Here is a 21,712-nt window from a genome sequence, read left to right as displayed (position 1 = left end):
GCTTAAAATCCAACATAAAATATTTAATGAATGTCAGCCTAACATCCAACATAAAATTTTTAATGACAACAAACAAAATAAGGAATATTTTTTTCAATCATCATATAATATTTTATTCTTATATATGAGTTTCCAATGACAGCCTTATTATCTTATTTCAATACTCATTATTTATTTAAAATATACATACTGAAAGAATATCAGACTCCCAAGCATCTTTGTATATTTTTAAGATGGGTTCCATCAACTTGTCAACTCCCATAACATCACGGCTGCAATGTGATGCAAATACCGACAGTAGCATAACAAGGACACCCTGGTCCATGCTGGCTTCATTCAAACCTGAAGGATCACACATTTTGAAAAACTGAATGATGGTTTAAACAAATGGTTTAAATAATTAAAATTCAATCTAACTGATTCATAATCGTATTTGGTTGAAAAATTGTAGAATAGTATTGTTAAAAAAATCTAAAAATTTGGGAGCAGGCACTGGTGTGAGATAAAGGTATGAAAAGAGTGTATAAAACAATGCCAGACAAATCAGAGAGAAAAATACAAGAAAATTAAAATTCAATCTGATTCATAATCGTATTTGGTTAAAAAATTGTAGAATAGTTAGTACGGATCAAACTGAAAACTTTGGGAGCAGGCATTGTGTGTGTGAGACAGATTTGAGGTCTTAGACGAGATTTGTATGAAACAATGCCAGATAGAGCAGAGAGAAAAATACAAGAAAACAACTCCTCCCCCCCCCCCCCCCCCCCCCCCCCCCAAAAAAAAAATAATTTAAAAAAAAGAATAAAAATAGAAAGAAAGAAAGGAAGAATCAACCTGATCAAGCAAACCTTTCCAGATTTTTATTCAACAAATCATCCACTGATAAGTAAGATATCATTTTAACTTGTGAAGTGAAATTTGCTGGATAATTACTCTTTTCTTTTTCAAATAGTCCTTGTCATGTATTTGTATTTCAATTTCCTTGTTTATGTTTATTTTACATTTCGTTCATTTTTTTTTTTTACAATTTTTAAAACTATATATTCTGAAATCTGCTTACATTACTGTTTTGACTTACTAATAATGAATATATTATGAAAATAAGAAGGTAATTACACAAGCAAGAACTAAAATATCATTTCAATGACATCTGTTGGTGACGTGATAAGAAGTTCCAAAAGAAATATTAAAGAGAGAACATCACCATCAGTAATCTAATATTACAGAAAAGTCACTCACTGGGGTCTGCATATTGCAGAACGGTAAATATGGCACTCTGTAACAAATGCGACCAATCTTGACAAACAGATTTAAACTCTTCTCTCTGGGTATCCTTTACAACTTGGTATTTACAAACTCTCTCCAACACAGCAAGACTTGCATTCACCACTGTAGTTGCCTTAGTCACAGCGCCTCCTGCACACATTTCTTTCAATATACTTGTAATTAGGTGAAGTGTTGTTGGTAAAATGGCAATAGCCCCTGAAAATGAGAAGTGAGAAAACACATGTAATTCAAATCTTATTTTAAAGCAAACAACAAACTGCTTGATGGGATTGAACTGATCTATATAATGTCGATGAACATGTTAAGTACAGCAACATTTTAGAATTAGACATTTTTTGAATAAACATCATACTACTCATGTCATATGACAAAATATTCTTAGATTTACTTTAAAGGCTGATTTCTTTTCTTTATTATTTTAACTCAGAATATAGTAAAAGTAATTACTATATATAATCTCATTACTAACGAGAATCATTGCTGATTCAATTACGCACTCACACACCATTTCAGCCAAAATAAATTGTTATCTTTATGAATCATTTCTTTAAAGTTGAAGTACTAATAATACTATCCAATCAAAGCATGTGATATAACCATAACAAGACCACAAAAAAAAAAAAGAATATAAAAATGACTTACCAAGAGGTGAACACAAATCGAGTAAGTCTACCATAATGGTGATAACCCTGGCTATGAGTTTGGAGATATCAGGGTTCATTTTGGTGAGATGAGTGGGACACTGGAACCCCGTGGAAATAGATGATGGATTCAGCGCTGGGATGTGACGGACAATACAGCACAGACAAACCTCTAGAGTAGCAAACACAACTGAACTGTCAGCAGGAAACTCTCCAGTTGTACCACCTTCACCAATCACTATATCTTGCGTAGTTTCATTCATACATTCACTTTCCTTCTCAGAGGAACCAGTTTCATCTATATATAAATAGAATAAAATAGCAACACATGAAATACATAATCAAATACAGTTTATTGTTAACATTATTTTGTTTAAAACTGCAAATAGAGGTTTAAAATCTTTTTGTTGAAAAAGTTGGGTTTAAGTCTTGACTAAAACAAAGAATGTTAGAATTCACATAGATCGCTTAAAAAAAAAAAATTCTTAACAACACAGATACGTTTGTAATCTGATTTCATATAAAATGTAAAGACAGTAAGAAAAAAAGTGTTAAAGAATTCAATAAAAAATAAATCGTCCAAGATTTCATGTTTACTAAAAATATCTTTTTGGTCCAGAGCCAGCAATAATTTATTTTTGTTTTTAAGGGTTTTACAGCGCTTGTGACACATTTAGATCATTTCAGCGCCAGTAAATAGGAAGAAAATTGAACAGTCAAATTTATAGATTTATAATTGAAAGCACACGAGAAAAAGTAAGTCAAAGGGGAATGGTTCTAATAGGGAACAGATGAAGATTCCAAGAGCACACTATCAGTGTACTTAGTTTGAGATCACAAAAGTCTCATCCAGACACAAGCCCAGTCTAAGAGGAATACACTCAAATGTTTACAAACCACTGTATATTTTTAAAAAATAAATAAATAAATAACAGTATATGATAGAGAGATGATTTACAAGGAAAAAAATATCATCTCCCAAAACTATAATGATACATTTGACTGTTTCCCTCCCAGTCAAGGACTACGGCCAGAGCTAGGACACGACTATGTTAATCCCATTCCAAGACAAAGACAGAAAGCAACTTGAACAACAGATATAGGGGATAGAAGACATAGCATGACATTCTACCCACCATGGGAGGTCAGAGACCCCACCCGGGAAAAAACAATAAAATTGAGAATTGTTTGCAAAGACCTACATTAATAGAATTACATTACACAAACATAAGTGTATTTAACATTGTATGTAAATAGGGGGAAAATAAAGTCACCATAATAAAAATCAAAATCAAAGTGGAAAAAACGACAAACAACCAAACCAACAAAAAATGTAATAGTTTGTGAGGCATGATAATTGTAGTTTCAAACCTTTTGCACTGAGTTGTTCATTTAAATTTTCTTTCACAGCAGACATGACTAAAGTAACAACATCAAGCGCCAGATTGTGGACATAAACACAATCTCTTGTGAGAATTACTCTGTAAATGAAGAAAACGTAATACAAATGAATACGGCATGTTTTAGTAAAAATATTTCATTTTAATTCTCAAAACTGATAAATAATTCAAATACTCTCTGATAAAGCTACTTAAATTGAGTAAAAGGTTAAAATGCAGATGTCAAATATTTCATTCCTTATATGTTAAATGTGGGAACTCCTCAAACGCCAAATATGAAAATATTTCAAGTTTATATACAGAGATATACTATCACATATGTCTTAAAAAAGGGTTGGGGCAACACATCAAAAACAAACAATCCCAGCCTATTACATTATCAGCAAGCCCAACCACAGGCAAACAGTCGTTTGCAAGGATAAATGGAAATTACTATTATTATTGTTTTTAATGCACACAATAAGAGGTCAAGCAACCTTAGGGTTTTATGGTGCTTCTGACACTTATACGTCATTTCAGCATCAAAGACAAGGGATGTGAAAGAATAGTCTCTGGATTTAGATCTAGCTTCCCCATATCAGTCATCCAAAAACTAGTAAAAATCTCTCACAAAATATATCTACTTGATTGTTTCTAAGCAAATCACATCCATAAATTTGATTCTAAATAGGTTGCCATTATCTTGTAAGCTCAACCCTCAATGGGTAATTGGATAACCAAATCTAGTTCTAGTTCAGTTGACATTAAAAGATAAAAAGAAATCAAATTATTGATTCTGTAATGAGTGTGATTGTAAACTTTTAGGTTGTACTTCTGATTTTTTCCTGCTTTGATTAATTACCCAATTAAAATCATGACTTAGTTGAGACCAGCAATGAGGGATTTAATCCCCACTCTTCACATTTCGATTTTGGGGTTATGATGGATTGGATGAATACATTGTCTTTCTGTTGTGTGTATTTTCTACAATGGGACTTATCAAAAAGAAAGATGAGTATAAATAATGTAAAGAGAGACTATCAACATGAAGGAAGATACATTTAAAATCTTAATGTAAACAAACCTGTGTAAAACATTGAGCAGCTCTCGACCAAGAACCCTGTCTTTTCCGAGTTGAGAGCGTGGCCATGGAGTTCCCAACAAGGCTTTTAACCCTCTCAAGCAATGCTTTACTGTATTCAATTCCAGTCGAGATGCTGAATTGCACAGAGCCTCCATACTTATGCCTGGGTAGCAAGAGAGGAAAAAAGGTGTCATGGAAGGAAAAGAATAATTCTGAGAAGCGTTCTAAAGCATAATTTAAAAAAAAGATTATGTACACACAAAAATAAATAAACAAATGGAATAACATCATCAGCATCACCATCATAATAATAATAATAATAATAATAATAATAATAATTATAATAATAATAATAAAATCAATAATAATAATAATAATAATAATAATAATAATAATAATAATAATAATAATCATAATAATAATAATAATAATAATAATAATAATGGAAGCTTTAAGAATTATACCATACTGAATTTGTTCCCTTCATTACACATCTTTCATAAAAAGAAGAAAAATAAACCGACGAGCCTAACAAGATGCAGGTTTCAAGCATCAAAAATATAAAAACAATTTAAAAATCTCCCTCCTCCAAAGAATGTTTTAAGATATTGACCAAAAGAAGGAAAAGCTTGGAAAAAAAATCCCTGAAAAACATATCTTAACCAAAACAAAACAAGAAAAAATCTTCATTTTCAATTTTCTGAATGACTTTACCATCACTCCACATAACATGAATATAAAATGACTCACCCAATATGAGGAAAAACCTGTCCTGATTATGAGACCGTGACTTCATATTAGCAGGGACATTTGCTGGTAGGGTGCTGGAAGAGCCCAGAAACTTTTTGTCTGTGTCTTTCATGGCTGATGTTGTTAGGCTGGCTTGGGCAAAGCCTGTGTGGTCAAGCCAGATGGCCAGGGCATGAAGTATTGAGGGCCATGACTTACGATAGTGGACGATGGCAACTTCAACTGTGTCGGGGTGGTAGAATGCCCCTCCTTCTGCTGGAAGTTGGTTAGAATATTCTGTTGGGAGAATCATGAAAATCAATAAATGAATTCAAATTAATAATTATTAGTGAAGACATTGAATTACTTTCTCAGTCCTTATTAAACTGGGATTTTTCAACATGCGTATGAATGCTCATGACCTGGTCATGGTAATGCTAAAGAAATAATTGTTGTAATATCTTGGTGAGGAAAAGAGAATTTTGTAATTGTCCATTCTTATTTCAATAGCCATTTAAGAATATCAAATAAAGTTAGAATCATAAAACGACATTCATGAGATTAAAACTTAAAGCAGTGATTATTGGGTGACATCTGTTGTGTAATGAAAATGCATCTTCCAATTGATATCAAGTTGAGGAAGGCTGCATTGTTGGGTATTACTTTTCATTTTTTTTTCCTGATTTGTCTGGTACCACTAGATCACATGCACTTTTTTTTTCAGAATTATACCTTGCACCAGTGTCTGCTCCTAACTTGTTTACTTTCAATTCAATGACAGAGATTTGTTGAGTACAACGATGATTAAAGAATACTAGACAATTATATTGATCCTTCACTTACTCTTATAAATGAAGATAGTCTCGGTGCATAATTTTACATTTGCTTAAATACTCTTACAGCTAATTAGATAAATTATGAAATATAACCATCGCCAATTCTGAGTGAAATTAAAAGAAATACACCCTTTTTTTTTTTTTACAACACCGTAATCACAAAAATATAACAAGGAATCCCTATTACACTTTGTAAAAAAAAACCCCACAAAAACTTAGCAGTTCAAAAGTTTTTTTTGCTCACTGATCCAGTTTTATTAAAAATAGATTTTGATGAGTAATGATTGCCTGATCAAAACGATAATTCATAAATTCAAGTGTTTAAATTCGAGAAACAATCAATGTAAAATAGAATACATTTTGATAATAAATAATATACTGATGTCATTGGACAGGTAAACTGATATTATTTTTGTCTCCTGCATTAAAAATTTCGAACTCCATCCCAATGTGTGATCCAATGGTTGTGCAGCGGCATTGGGAACATCTTCGGTATTTCGAATGCAGGAATTCAAGAATCTTATAGCATATGATATTCAAATGACAATTCCTACATAATCACAAACACATAATTTCATGATGTAAAAATGAAATTAGGTGAGAAAATTAATAATAGGATTGATACATTGCACTATCATTATCACAATCTAGATCATTCAATTGATTGCCTCATTTCATTATAATGCATTATATATATAGATATTGACACATTATTGTAAATTTTCTTTCGAATGATTCTTTTTCTCACCTGAAGGTAAAGAAAGGAGAGCATGGTCCCTGAGAGCATTGAACCAGTGACGACTTAAATTTTCAAGTTCCGGCTGAACCAGGCTTAAAAGGCTCTCACCGCTATGGTCATAAAAATCCTCTTCATCTTCCTCATTCGTTGTTCTATTAGACTTCTCCAATGACTCAATGTCTCTGTCAACAGCTACAATATATACCTGTTAGAAAGAATCATTATGTGAATGTCAATAATTATTTCTGATGAAAATTATAACTTTATATAAATTGTTAGCTCATATACATTGTAGTAGAGTCAGTAAAAGCCAAATGCTACGTTCTAAATGGTTTGCTGGGCAAACACATTTACACAAAAATATACAATTACAATATCATCAACAACTGTAAAAGCTAATCTCTTTGTTTGTTTTTAAGGGTTTTACGGCACTTGCAACACATTTAGGTCATATCAGCGCCAGTAAAAAGGAAGAAAATGGGATAGTAAAAAGTTCTAGAATTACAATTAAAGCATCCAAGAAAAAGTAAGACAAAGGGGAACTGATAACAAATATGGATCAAATGTAGATTCCAAGAGCATACCATCAATGTACTTAGTTTGAGATCACCTAAAAGTCTCATCCAGACACAAACACAGGCCCCAACTAAGAGGAACACACTCAAATGCTTACATTATAATTATAACAAATATAATAATACATAACAGAGAGATGATTTACAAGGAAAAAAAATATCATCTCCAATACAATAACTATGCATTTGACTGTTTCCCTCCCAGCCATGACTCTGACCAGGGCCAGGACAAAACCAAGCAATCCCATTCCAAGACAAAGACAGAATGCAAGTTGGAAAACAGACATAGGGGGATAGAAGACACAATAAGTACCTCCCTGCCCACTATGGGAGGTCAGGAACCCCACCCAGTAAAAGCTAATCTCATAAAATAAATAAAACTTTTGGCCAACTCACTTGGCTTTAAATCTTTCACCTACATAATCCACAAGATCATGGGACATCAGAGATTGCTTTTGTGGTGATGTTGTCTCTACAATTTGTAACATTTCTAATTTTTACATCCATGAGCTGACAAAGGGTTCTATTTATAAATTGCATAGTAATACAGATAAGAAAGCCTGTAGTATGTAAGAGTGATCATAAATTTGAATACCTGATTATTCAAAAAGACAATAAGGTGATAGGAGACAATATCATCTAACAAATGCATGTACAGTTTATAATGGAGTTGTCCGCTTGTTGAGATAATTTTATATTAAAAAAGCAGTTTGAGCACGTTTATTGAATATTGCGTTAAAGAGCAAAACAAGAATTTCATCCAAAAATTTTGTTCACTTACATCTGCCCAAGCTGTGATGACTGCAAGTTTCTCCATTGTAGAAGCACTTTCATTGTACAGAGGAGCTTTGGGCCTTCCCATCCCTGATCCTAGCTTGGCTAAAGAAGATACTAGGAGTTGATGAACTCGTCTCAGGTCATTCAAATCTCTTGCAACACCACTACCGATCCACTTACTGCAAACCTGAATTCAAAATATTCATTTTAATTATACAGTTTTTTTTTATCTGGTTTGAAAACCAGATTTACAAGTTAAAAAAAAACAACACAGACAAACAAAAATGCATAAAAAACAACAAAAAATCCCTCAAATACAACAACAATTGGATTCAGTAGTCTGATGTCACGCGCTCGGCAACGGCGGCCATCTTGGTTCTAAACAAAGAAAATCATTACTTTTTATTCTTCATGCTGGCTAGAACTTTTCATTCCCTTTTCATATGCCTTGTGATCAGAATGTGTAAAAGTCAAAACATGATCAAATTGATGGGGTTTTTTTCCTCTGGATACGCGTTTAAGCTCGCCAGAGAAATATTTCCTACGGCGTCCGCCATTGTTCCGATAGTTTAGAGCCAGTGTTACTAAGTTACCATACGTCATTAGGAAGGAAGTGACGATACGACTGTTGAAGACAATTATAAATCAATGGACTTGTATAGCTCATAAAATATAGCAGTAAGAATATTGTCACACTCAGGGTCTACCCCCTTTAATAAATCCTACACAAATGCTTCAATTAACTGAATACAGCCACTTTTGAAATAGTACAGATGATAACAAATCAAGCAAAGTGCTTATCTTAAAAGAACCAAAAAAACCCAAAAAAAAACAAAAAACAAATTACATTTTTTAAAAATAAGAAAATAAAGAAAAAAAAAAAGATAAAAGAAAAAAGAGGGTAATACCCCAATAAATAACAATAAATATTCCTCTGAGAATCGAGAACTGAAACATAAGTAACTCACCTCACATGCTGCAGCTGTCACGTCTGATGGCGTCTCTGGGGAAAATGCTGGTCTTAGCGCTGCACCAACCTACATATAATGAAAAGAAGAAAAAATAATATTTACTGAGACTTATTGTCATTTCATCATAAAAATAACATCTAAAACTGGAAGATATCAGATTCGATATGGCTCTAACCGACGTGCACTTATTGGCAGGTCTGATAACCCAATTTCTTATGGGCCTATTGTAGTAATGGAAATCACAAAAAAAATGACGCAAAAAGTTGTCCATTACAACAATGTTAAACCAGGTACATAAGTAGGTTCGGATGTCAGACCTGCATATATGTTCACGTCGGCTCTAACATATTGATACTCATGACAAAGTGTAATTAATATTTTCTTTAATAGAAGTAAATAATATAAAGAAAAACAGGAACATTTCAATTTCCACAAAAGACAATTATGTGAAAATTATTCAAACTTTCCCCCTGAAAATATTGTTTAATTTAATTAAACCTCTCATGTTCAGATTCTTTTTGGGGGAGTAGATAATGAGTTCCCTATATGGCCATGTCAATCATGTAGACATCCTTTGATGATATAAGCCTACTCTTTGATATCTGTAGTCGCCTTTTCGTTTTCTACGGTCACTCATGGCTAAACTCCGCCCAGAAACGATTTCATAGGTCCGTCCATCACCAAATTTCAAACTTTTGTTCTCGTGAGTTCATCAGTTTTTTGACCGAAGAACGATTGGCTACTTAGCATCTTGACCCTTCAACGATTGGTCGTTCTGGCAGCTCACGTGTCAACAGCCGTCAACAATGAATTGAATCATCGTTGATGCAGTGGAAGACGGCCATAGAATAGTTGCGTCACATCGCCACGTTGTTGAATAAATTATCCAGGCATGGTCGATAGGTAAAAAAGCCAAATTATGTTCTAGTTACATTTGAAACAAACAAAGTATATCACTGATCTCGTCTCATTGAGATATAAACAATGATATAAAAATCAAGAAAATCGGCCGATAAATAAAAAAGTTGCTAAAAAAAGCTAAAATAAACAAAAGCAATTTTTAAAATCAAATTTATTCGTAAAACAGTTGGTTTTCAACCGATTTTTATGAAACAAAGACCAATGTACTTCTTTTTTCAAGCTGATTTCAGCAATGTGACTTTCAAATTCCTCAGAATTATATTTTTTACTTTTAGATTTTAGCTTTTAGGCCTACTCCATAAGGTGTTATATTCCTTGCATAACAATAGCGTTATACATCGACGGGGAGAAGCGTCTTTGTTTCGGCCAGCTGGATAGATAGCCTGTGATTGGTCGAAGACTTTGAGATGCTTGATTCACAATTCTACATGAACGGACCCCGGCGGTCTATCAAAGAGGTGTAACAAATTTATTTACCGACTATTTTTCTTGGTGCTAAAATTACAAAGTAATAATTTCGACATCTGAAAAAATAACTCTGAAGTTCCTATCTCTTTATTACAATAAAATTGATACCTCGAATGACAAAATCGACCCACAAATAAGGGAGTTATAAATTATTCATAATATTTTTAAAAGTTTACAATAATGGTCTTCAAAGTCATTTTTCATCACCAAAGTTGTAATTTTTTACCGATTTTTACCAAACAAGTGCAATGTCAATGATTTTCACCCGCAAATAAACTAGGATTTAAATCGCAATTTCTAAAATACATCAAGCTGAAAACACACTGCGGCAGTGACAGGGCCTGTCATTTCCTTGACAACGATTGGATTTTACTTACTGAGGCCAGTCTTGACTACCCCGCCCATGAATATTATGCCGTTGTCGGTTTTTGTCTGGTTGAATCTTAAAGAGTTAAAGGACATGCAATAGCTTTCTGAGGACACAATAATACTATCTGTATTTAGTTTGTATTTGGGTGAAGATTGTTCAAGGCCTGAAGCTTTTCCAAAAATAAAATTACACAGTCTTTAAAAATATTGTTTTTTAAAACCTGAAGCTTTTCAAAAATTAATATAATGCAGGCTTTAGAAAAGTAGTCGATTTAAAAATATATCTTTTTAGAAATATCTTCCACCACTTTGTTTTCTTTTAACAATCTACAATAAATTGTTATTCTAAATCTAATTTCATCTCAATCAAAACAGTTCTCAAAAAAACATAACATTATTTTCAAGGAGTTATATGTGTGATTAAAAGAAATAAATAAGTTTTTAAAAGCTAATGTAGTTCTTATTTATGGTGACTGAAAACCATTTGTTGCCATGGAGATTAATTATTGCTTTAAATAGTGATAAATTAAGGACTCCCCCCCCCCCCCCCCCCCCCCCCCCCCCGTTCCCAAAGTCACGGGGTTGTCAAAGAAGTCACCATGGAGCTTGTGGTTGTTATTTTGTAACCTGGCAACGTTTTATAATTATTAAATCATTATTTTGAAGAAATTTCACTGAATCAATCATCCAGTCAGTTCACCTGTGCTTGAAACTGTTCCAAAATAACATGACCAGGAAACTCAGGCTCCGGCACAGCAGCAAATCTACGGATCACTTCCTGTTTAGAGAAATGGAGAAAGTCTTTATTCAAACATCATTGGAAATAAATAAAATAATGACCAAATCAGAATAGATTTTACAATATGATAAAAGACATAGAACATGTAAAAGAAGAGATAAAAAACCCCAGTAAAATAATCAGTTTTACAGTTTTAACTAGAACCCTGATAAAATTGTAACAAACCTCTAAAGCAGAGAGTCCCACTAGACGTAGTTGGTTGCTGTCTGAGGTTGCAGCAATGAAAGACATTCTGATCAGATCACTCAAATAGAGAACAAGATAATTTTCTGAAATGAAAGAAGAAAAAAAAAAAAGGATTGCAAAAAACTTATCTCCAACTGAAACAAACCAAAGGAAAAGTTTTCCATTTCATTTTGTTCTAAGTTTTTCTTTATTTTTGTTTTTTAGCCTTACTCTTATAATATTGACAACCTAAGAATAGGAATATGCGTTTTTGAATCATGAAGAGAATTTATGGCACAACGCCAAAGTATAAATATTGGATGAGAACACATTAACAATTTTGTATCAAGTATTACAGCTCTTGCAACTGATTTTGTTAAACACCACTTGGTTTTTTACTAAATTCAAAATTTCCTTATAATGTCTTGACCACAAACACAAAAGTAATCAGATTTATTGCAGATAGGTTTTAAAAAAAAATTACACATGGTCTTACAACACTGAATTTGACATTTAAAATATCCAGTATAAATTACCGTTGCCAGTTTTCTGTTTCAAATCTTTAGCCAGCTGCAGGTCAAACTGACCTTCCCCACCTTCACAAGATGAAATGATTTTCATCAGACACTCAACTGCAAAGACCCGTGTAGGCCACCTGAAATAGAATAAAATTGATGAATCCAACTCCTATGATAGCAGTAATGATCTCTTTCACAAAGAAGTCCTATGAGTTACGAGATAAATTTAGTTAGGATCTGAGTCTGTGACATGAATGGATAATAACAATTACTATCCTTTCAAAAGAATGTTACTCTAAAAAAGAGTGCTTTCTGCCAGATCAAGAATATGACCAAGCTATCCAACCACTATTGGTTGGACAAGAAATACAACAAAAGTTAATGAATTAATGAGTAATAAGATATTGTTCAGTGAAAATTGAGACAAGAATTATAATGTATTTGACTTGTTAAATTGGAGGAGGAACAGGAGGAGGCAGAAAATGACGGGGAGATGAAAATGATCTAATGCAAGATTGTGCAAAACTAAATGAACTACAATATAGTTGAGTTTGCAAGCCTCATGGCTTTTAACAAGCAACTAGATTTAAAAATGAATGAAACGAACGAACCTTGGAGCAACAGTTGGATGGGTGACATCCGGTTCAGTGGCATTCAATGTCACATCAATATCATCATTTTCTTCTTCGTCATCTCCATCACCGCCCAGATCAATGGTGCTGTCAGTGTTTGTTGAATCTTTTAACAAGAATTTATAATAGGCAAAATAAAAAATTAAGGCATTCATTTCATAAGGAAAATTAAATAAATTTTTAAAAACAATTCTGGGTCTTAAGTAATCTATTACAATTTCTTTTTTTTTTTTTTTACAGTTCCACCAATTCTATATTAATAAATGATGGACAAAAGAGAATGAAACAGAAAGATTTTCTCACAAAAACAAGTAGTCATGATAAATGAGATGGTCATGACAGTGAAAATAAATTCATATAATTTAATGACTGGTCGATAAGATGGCCATTATGATAATGAAACTATATTCAAATAATCTTTGGTGGAGAGTTACAAATCAGAGTGCTTCGAGGCATAAACCAGAAGAAATATTATGGTTCAATTAAAAATACAGAGGTGAATATCATCGGGTATTGGATTTATTCTTTATGAAATAGCTGATTCAACATGTTGAAGAAAGTACACTACTTTATTTTACATTATTTGCAATTATTGCCACATTTTCACATCATTATCAATGCAAGGCAAAAAAAAAAATAATAGGTAGTTCTAAAAATATTTTGTCTTGAATTAGGTAATGAACTGCCATTTATGGCAATTATTAAAAGTTTGCCATAAGAGTGCTGACCTGTGGATGCTGATAGGATTTCCTTCAAAAGGGCAAGCCATCGCCTGAGATTAGGAATAGCCAGGCATTGAAGCAGGGAATCAATTGTATCTCTGAGATTGGAAAGTAGTTGGAAGTCATTTTCTGTGTCCAGCATGCCAAATAAAACACCCTCCAGTCCTATTTCATGAAAAAAGGTTTAAAGAGTACATAAATACGTTTCTCCACACTGTGCAAAGCTTTTGTGCCAAATGCCTACTTAAGAAAACAAATGAAGAAGAAATAATATGAACGAGTTAAGGTTTCTCACTTTGTCACTCTCAGTGCAGTGTTCTATCGAAATTTACAATTTTCCTCTTAAGTATAAATCATTGAAATCCTTTGATGGGGTAGTAAGGAGACTTTTCATTCAAATTTTCACAATATTTGTTGAAAGGTTTATTTTTATTGCATCTATCAAAAATTAAACACACAAAAAAAGATGAAAATAAAGAAACAACAACACCTCACATCTGGAAAGAAATAAAAGTCAACCTATAATTCATGAAAATATTTAAAAAGGCATTCATCTCGTTGAAAAATTATTAATTCTAAACTTTTAAACTGCTTCATATGGGTACACATCGAAATGAGTGCTTTGTAAAAAATAATTATATTAAGCTGACACGTTTAAAAAAAAAATAAAAAAAAAAAATAAATTTTTTTTAAAAGCTGGCATGTTTTAAACTTAAATCACTGCTTACACACTAACTGTCATCTTCCTTGATAAATTGTATTTTGCTTCTTTTGTGATTAGCTAAAAGGAGTTCCTGCCCAAAATGTTTCTTAACATAATTTCGTTTTGTGTTAAACAAAGATCAACACCATGCAGTCAGTTTTGTTTTTAGGGGTTTTACGGCACTTGCAACACATTAAGGTCATATCAGCGCCAGTAAAAAGGAAGACAATGGGATAGTAAAAAGTTCTAGAATCACAATTAAAGCATCCAAGAAAAGGTAACACGAAGGGGAATTGGTTCAAATAGGAAACAGATGTAGATTCCAAGAGCACATTATCAGTGTATTTAGTTTGAGATCACCTAAAAGTCTCATCCATTCACAAGCACAGGTCCCAACTAAGAGGGATACACTCAAATGTTTACAAATTATATATATGTAAACAAAACAATACAGTGCTTAACAGAGAGATGATTTACAATGAAAAAATATCATCTCCCAAAACTAACAATACATTTGACTGTTTCCCTCCCAGCCAGGGTATCCGGCCAGGACCAGGACAAAACCAAGTAATCTCATTCCAAGACAAAGACAGAAAGCATGTTGGAAAACAGACATAGGGGGATAGAAGACACAGTAAGTACCTCCCTGCCCACTATGGGAGGTCAGGAACCCCACCCAGAGTTTATTTCTTTCTTTCTCCTCCAATTATGGAATGATTCAAGTTGATTGATTGCCTGACAAAAATAGCATTACCTGCTTCTGAGATATGTGATGACTTTTCAACCTCTCCAACTAAAGACAGAGCTAAAGTGCTGACATCACCAGCTTCTCTTGTAGCAAGCTGTCGTAAACAAGAAACTGCAGCTCTTCGAAGCAACAAGTGTGAACTTGTTAAGTTTTCCTGGAACATCAAAAAGCATTATATATTGTATAAAGAATAAGCTTATTTCCTCCCCACCCATAAAAAGTGACTTACTTTGTATTCTATTGAGAACGGGGTAATTTAATTTTTAAAAAATTTGATGCTTAAAAAAAGGTATTAAAAAGAAATGAGGAAATATATCACAAAAGGTAATTAACTCATTATTCTGATAGTTTGATAACTGGCCTTTAGCATTGTAACTTTTACAAGGCCATGGCAAGGGTTCTAACTAACTGACCCCGTGTTTTCTTCAGCCTAGAAAGATTTGCAATATTGTGCAAAACAATACTTGTTTTTAGATGGTGGAGAATGGAGAGGATATAAAAGTGTCACAACATGACAAAACCATACGTTTATTTAGAGCAGGTGTGACAAGGACCAATATTATTTGAGCTTTGGCTGGAAATTCCTAATTAACTAGAGGTGAACCAGTATTTCTGTCTTATTGGGCAATTGCTTACTTTATTGAGAAAAGTGAGAAGTTCCCGTTTGCCCATAGATGCTTGCTTTGCACTGAGATCATTTTTTAAAATGAGGGTCTCTATGCTTCATATTCAATTCAATATTTGTTTTCAATTCTGTGCCCTGAAGGTGTTCTGATACCTTTAAGAAAAGTCCCCAAGTAAAAGGATGGATTCTCGGCATTTACCTTAAACACAGTCCAATATCATTTGGGAGTTTTCAAGAAATGTTCTTTGCCATGACTTGTGGATATAATAATAGACTCTTCTCCACCACTAAAACTATACATTAGAGTAAAAAGGAATTTTTTTTTTGGTGATTTTTAAAAGAACTCATCATGATAGTGTATCACTTACACAGAGATGAGGAACGAGACTACCAAGGTTGAGGTGCATGGGAGCAAACATGTGGAGTTGTTGGAGACAAGTTATTGCTTCAGCCTGGACCAAGGAATCTGGATGGGCTTGCATGACAGCACAACATACTTGACAATACAGGCGAGCCATTACTATGGCATTTGATTTCCCTGTTAGGTAAAAAAAAATATTGTTAAATATAAAAAGTTGTATTTCTTTGTTACATTTGGCAAGTTGCAATGAGTTCATACAATTATCTAATGAGCTAATCCAAAACTCAGTGAGCGTTTTGTAGTTCGTATTCTAGAGAACTGTAGCACTATTAGACAAATAAAAGTAAGATAATATAAAAGAGACGAAGATTTCGATAATTCATGCAATTAATATTGGAATAAATTCACTTTTACAAAAGTCGTTTTCTTATTTCTTCTATGAACAATATGTTATCTTGTGAATCATCAATTGATTACAGAGTTACTTTAAAAAACTCATAATTTGTCATTTGAATAGTATTTCACCAACACACACAATATTTCATCTGTGAATTTTCACATTCCATTATCATGGGGAGACAATTTTTAAATTAACCTTGTAATTCTGGTCCAATGGAAGTAATGAGAGCCGACAAACATTTTCCAAGACATTGGTGAACATCCACAGTAGCTGGTGGGACTGACAATAAGAGTTGTAACACTAATGTCAGAGTTGGCTCCACATAACTGCGGAACATGGGGCCACCAGAATCAGCAATCAAGGCTAATGCATGCAAGGACCATACCTGTAATTACGATATAAAATGTACATAAATATGCTTAAATTATCAAAATGACATTATAAAAATATATTCAGTATAAAAGCAAAATGTAATTGTAAAGTGAATATTCCTTCTCCATGATGTTAAACTCACTGGGGTTTTAACAAACAGATGAGATATGAGATGTTTCAATGTTCTCTTATAAATATAAATATATCTGAAATATAGTTGACAGTATTTATCAGTTGAAACTTTTAAAAGTAGTGCTGGTTTGAAGAAGCCCATCAATGAAAGTTTATTATGGTTTTGTTGGATAAAATAGACAATAACTATTGTAAGCTACCTTTTGGATAAGACATTGCAAAGTGCTTTTATTTTTTTTTGCTGCATCTAATTTTGACCCTTTCACCCATTAAAAGTTCGGCGGAAAAATAGACAGTGAAAAAAAAAAGTGACCCTACACGGATTTGAACCAGGTCTGTTTGTGAATTGAGGGATCTATTGATCCAGTTAGTGTGCTTAAAAACATCATTTCTACTGGACTTTCTGAGGAGTTTTATTCCAATAATGAAACTGAAAACATAAAATTTTGGATAAAGTCAATTTCAAATGCAAAAGATTGCATACCTGTACTACAGGAGAGTTGGAGTCTTGAGCCAAAGCAAGGAGAATACTGACTGATGTGTTTAAATGCTGATTGGAGCCCATACCACCGACATACCGATGTAGACAACCAAGAGCAAGAGAATGACCTGTTCGACTGACTACGTCACGAGTTGACTTTAATCTGAAAAATTAATTTAATGTATGAAACAGAAAAAAACCCATTTTTGATGATTATTTTCAATTTTTAAAATACATGTCACTACATTAAATGGTAATAAATGTGAATGTTTTCATAAAACCTGCTTTCAAATACTCAAGGCAATTTAAGAATCAATTTTTTTTATCAGTAAAATGTCATGGCCATAGTGTAAAAAAGCCTTGTTTCTGAAACAAATGTTGAGAACTGTTATGTTATTGGAGCAAATCCCTGGGTCAACAGCATGTGGATAGAGTAATCAGTTCCTCTCCACATGGCTTTTACTTTGTTGTTGGGTAAACAGACATCAGTGCATAAAAACAAAAACAAAAAAACAACAAATGTTTAAGACTGTGATAGGCGCCCCTTCCCTTTTTCTGCAATGATTTATTCTGAAAAAAGTAGTTGACAGTGCATAAAAACAGTTTACCAAACCATCTGCATATACCAATTTTTAAAAGACAATGATTAGAAAGCACAAGCTGGTGACTTACTTGTCAAAGCTGTACTGGGCCATTTCGGCGATGAATTTACTGTCTCCAACCACCTGAGCCATTCTTCCCAAAGCCTCACCAGCAGCACATCTCAAAATTGGATTACTGCTACTCATTGCATCCTAAAATAAAAGATTCACAAAGAGAAATTAGTGCGGCAAAAATTAGTAAAAAAGAATTTTAAATAACGCCTTCTAGCCTGGCATTATCAAATGCTGTTTCCTAGAATTCCACAAGGATCAGATCTACCTAACTGATATTGTAAAACTTCATATCTTTCAGGGCACCAAACATAACTTCATAACAAACAAATCTGCCTTGGCAGGTTGAATTGAATAACACTTCAGATTCCTAAATTGTTATTTTTCAAAAAGATCTGTTGAATTAACTGTATTTATAAAGCTATGAGATTGAGGCCAAAAGTTTGTAGAACTACGTTTTCATAAACTGTCTGCTGTAAAAAGGAATAACCCACGTTATCCAAGTAAGTGGTCAAGGGTCAATAATCTTGCTCAATGTAGAAAAATAAAAGTGCATTAAGAGAAGCTCAAAGCCAGGACCTTCATGTTGTTGTGCAATGCTTTAATCAATTAGCTAGTTTTGAAAAGATTCAGCATATAAAAGAATTATCGACAATTTTTAAGACAGCATTACACTGTTGGCTTGTCAATGCACAAATACATCAAACTCTATTTCAAAATAAATACTTCCATAAATAAAATGTGCTACTCAGGCGACCAATTCTTTAAATATTTTTCACAAATTGGGCAAGCGGTTCTTCTACATTCATGCCATTCATTAAACTTCACAATTAAAAATCTGAGAAAAGAATGAGATAATTTAAATTTTAATAATTTGTAGCTGGCAGTACTGAAATCGTCAGGACTTACCATTATTAATGAAAACGCTGCTTTTTTAACATCGTCTGGGCCAGGGTTAGACTTCAATTCAGCTAGGCTCTGAAGAAAATCAAATGAAACCAGAACAAAACCTACTATAAAGATCTTTCAACAACAAAGAACATGCATTTTTTTTCTTTATAAACATTGATCACCAAATAAAATTGGGAAATCATAATGCTCAAATAAGAATTTATCTTTATTAAGAAAAGTAAAGATGTATGAACTCAAAATAATGGCCACAATTTAATTAACTTATAGAAATCCATTTCTGTAGCTTTTTTGAATAATAATCAGCAGGTAAAAAATCTTGAATATCAACCAATAGATCGTTGCTATATGAAATAAATTCACATTGTCTAACCCATAAAAATTGCGGAAATATAAGCTGATATGGTCATGAGAAGCTGAAAATATAAAATGTTAATGTGATTGCTGTATGATAAACAGAAATGCCAACGTATAATTTAACTCGCAGGAATTTCAGACACAATTCCGGGAATTTCAAGGCCCAACAGGAATTTCCGCATACAAACTTCCATCTTTTGAGGATTGTAAAACATTTAAACACAATGACAAATACCTAAATAATTTATCAGATACAATAAAGCTCCAAAACCCAATACTGTTTTATAAAAAGTAAAAATGTCAAATTTAAATTAACAGTAGTATTGATGGCAATTATCATGAAGATGTGGTGATTGTAGGAGTAGTGGTAGTGATAATGATGATGATGTGATGGTGGTAGGTATAGTGGTGATAGTGATGACGATGATGTAGTGGTGGTGTTGATTGTAGTAGTGGTGGTAGTGATGGTGGCAGTGATGAAGATGTTGTGGTGGTAGTTGTAATGATGTGTTGTAGCAGAGGTGGTAATGATGATAATGATGTCCTGGTGGTTGTAGCAGAAGTGGCAGTGAAGATGAGGTGGTGGTGATTGTTGTGGTAGTGATGGTGATGTATTCGTGGTTTTAGTAGAGTGGCGGTGATGATGAAGAGGTGAGAGTTGTTGTAGTGATGGGGTGGTAGTGTTTAAGTAGAGGTGGTAGTAATGATGATGTGGCGATAATAGTTGTGATAGTGGCAGTAGTGATGATGATGTGGTGATTAATGATGATGTGGTTGTGGTTGCTGTGGTAATGGTAGTAATTCATAATAATATGGTAGAGGTGCTTGAAGTAACAGCTGTTATAGTAGAGATGGTAGTGATGATATTGTGACGGTGGTTGTGATGATGGTTATAGTAGTGGTGATGATGATGTGATGATGGTTATAGAAGTGGTGACAATGATGATGATGTGTTGGTAATAGTAGTGGTTGTAGTGCTGGTGATAGTGACGACGATGATGCAGTGGTGGTGTTGTGGCTGTGGTAGATGATGAATGTGTTGGTAGAGATGATAGTTATGATAATGTGGTGGTGATTTTTGTGCAGTGGTAATGATAACGTGTTGGTGTTTATAGTAGTGGTGATTGTGATGATGTGGTGGTGTTTGTTGCAGAAGTGGTCTTAGTGATGATGATGATGATGATTAATTAAGATGATGCTGTGGTGGTTGAGATGATACTGTAGAAGTGGTGGAAGCTTTTCTTGGAACCTTATCTCATTGGAATTTGACTGAAGTTGCCCATAATCTGGCATTTTTTGCTCAAGAGCATAATTTTATCCAGTCAACCTGCAGTTTCGGCATCTCTGGGTAATATTGAAAGATTAAATTGAAAATAAAATACATTAGATAATCCAAATAAACTTGTCTGAAGATTTGGCTGTTTCTTTCATGATGAAGAAAGTGACATCGAAGTTTGAGCTGAAAGGATAAAATTTATCTTGAGAGATATTGTAATGACTGTCAAATACATTAAAAATGTATGGAAGTCGGTTCATACCTTTAGAGCACAAAGAACAGCAGTAAATATATTCATCTGTACAGCTTGTTGTCTAGGACCTTTTGCTTGCTTGATGCATTCGTTGAAATGTTCCAGCATTTGGAAGCGATGTTTATGGGCAACATGTGGGAAGACAACACCATACAGTTTGACAGAACTGTCAATGACGGCAACTCCTAAGGGGAGTGGGCCTGGGACTGGTTCACTCTGAATAGAATAAATATCCATTTAAAAAAAAATGATGAGGATCTTTCAATATTCAGTAATTACGAGAGAAAAAATCTCGATCCATCAGTCATTCAATATTTTACAAAAAGGAATTAATATTGAAGTAATAAGAAATTAACACATCGACATCAGGCTATGCTTTAGGAGTTATACAACACAACCAATTGGCATATATTGAAAATACTAGATGTCGGAACTTTCAAAGATTTAAGATTTAACATAAATTTACTTCAAGTTCTTGAAATTGATGTATGAGGAAATCTTGTGTTTATTAATGTAGTCAAGAATAATATATAAATGCATTATCAAAGAGAGCTTATGCTTATATAGTGATAGAAACATTTTTTAATGCGAACATAACATCATTTTATTATTTCCATCTCTATATAGCTTTGGTGACAAGTTAACAGCTTACTTGATTTAACCAAAATATAACCATAATTTGCATGCAATCAACTGAATATTTTCCACTAAATGCACACAAATGAATTGTAACAATATATCAACTGACCGGTGGACATCTTAAAAACAGGGACTGACTGTCATGTTCCAATGTACCTGATCCAGATGCACTATTTGGTTGCAGCTGAAAA

General features: G+C 33.3%; 2 protein-coding genes across 3 annotated transcripts in view; one reads left to right on the top strand and one right to left on the bottom strand.

Annotated features, from left to right (window-relative positions):
• The window catches only part of LOC144968549 (putative small nuclear ribonucleoprotein Sm D2), a 399,977-nt gene that overhangs the window by 259,433 nt on the left and 118,832 nt on the right, over positions 1-21,712 (top strand). The gene's annotated exons all lie outside the window — the stretch shown is intronic.
• The window catches only part of LOC144968399 (HEAT repeat-containing protein 5B-like), a 59,692-nt gene that overhangs the window by 2,362 nt on the left and 35,618 nt on the right, over positions 1-21,712 (bottom strand). For both annotated transcript variants that reach the window (XM_078906709.1, XM_078906714.1), the window contains 22 exons: positions 21,631-21,705; positions 20,892-21,098; positions 18,997-19,065; positions 18,107-18,228; positions 17,438-17,597; positions 16,645-16,834; positions 16,057-16,226; positions 15,070-15,217; positions 13,619-13,777; positions 12,870-12,996; positions 12,277-12,395; positions 11,741-11,844; positions 11,477-11,554; positions 9,016-9,084; positions 8,052-8,234; positions 6,705-6,900; positions 5,142-5,417; positions 4,392-4,554; positions 3,300-3,409; positions 1,930-2,226; positions 1,240-1,482; positions 191-342 (listed from right to left, as the gene is read on the bottom strand). In XM_078906709.1, the coding sequence (XP_078762835.1) occupies positions 191-342; positions 1,240-1,482; positions 1,930-2,226; positions 3,300-3,409; positions 4,392-4,554; positions 5,142-5,417; positions 6,705-6,900; positions 8,052-8,234; positions 9,016-9,084; positions 11,477-11,554; positions 11,741-11,844; positions 12,277-12,395; positions 12,870-12,996; positions 13,619-13,777; positions 15,070-15,217; positions 16,057-16,226; positions 16,645-16,834; positions 17,438-17,597; positions 18,107-18,228; positions 18,997-19,065; positions 20,892-21,098; positions 21,631-21,705 (3,417 nt within the window). The remainder of the gene's footprint in view (positions 1-190; positions 343-1,239; positions 1,483-1,929; positions 2,227-3,299; positions 3,410-4,391; positions 4,555-5,141; positions 5,418-6,704; positions 6,901-8,051; positions 8,235-9,015; positions 9,085-11,476; positions 11,555-11,740; positions 11,845-12,276; positions 12,396-12,869; positions 12,997-13,618; positions 13,778-15,069; positions 15,218-16,056; positions 16,227-16,644; positions 16,835-17,437; positions 17,598-18,106; positions 18,229-18,996; positions 19,066-20,891; positions 21,099-21,630; positions 21,706-21,712) is intronic.

Source organism: Berghia stephanieae, chromosome 1 (assembly GCF_034508935.2).
Source record: "Berghia stephanieae isolate SIO BIC M18660-M18661 chromosome 1, UCSD_Bste_1.3, whole genome shotgun sequence".
Lineage (NCBI taxonomy): Eukaryota > Metazoa > Mollusca > Gastropoda > Nudibranchia > Aeolidiidae > Berghia > Berghia stephanieae.
This window is presented reverse-complemented; position numbering and strand designations above follow the sequence as displayed.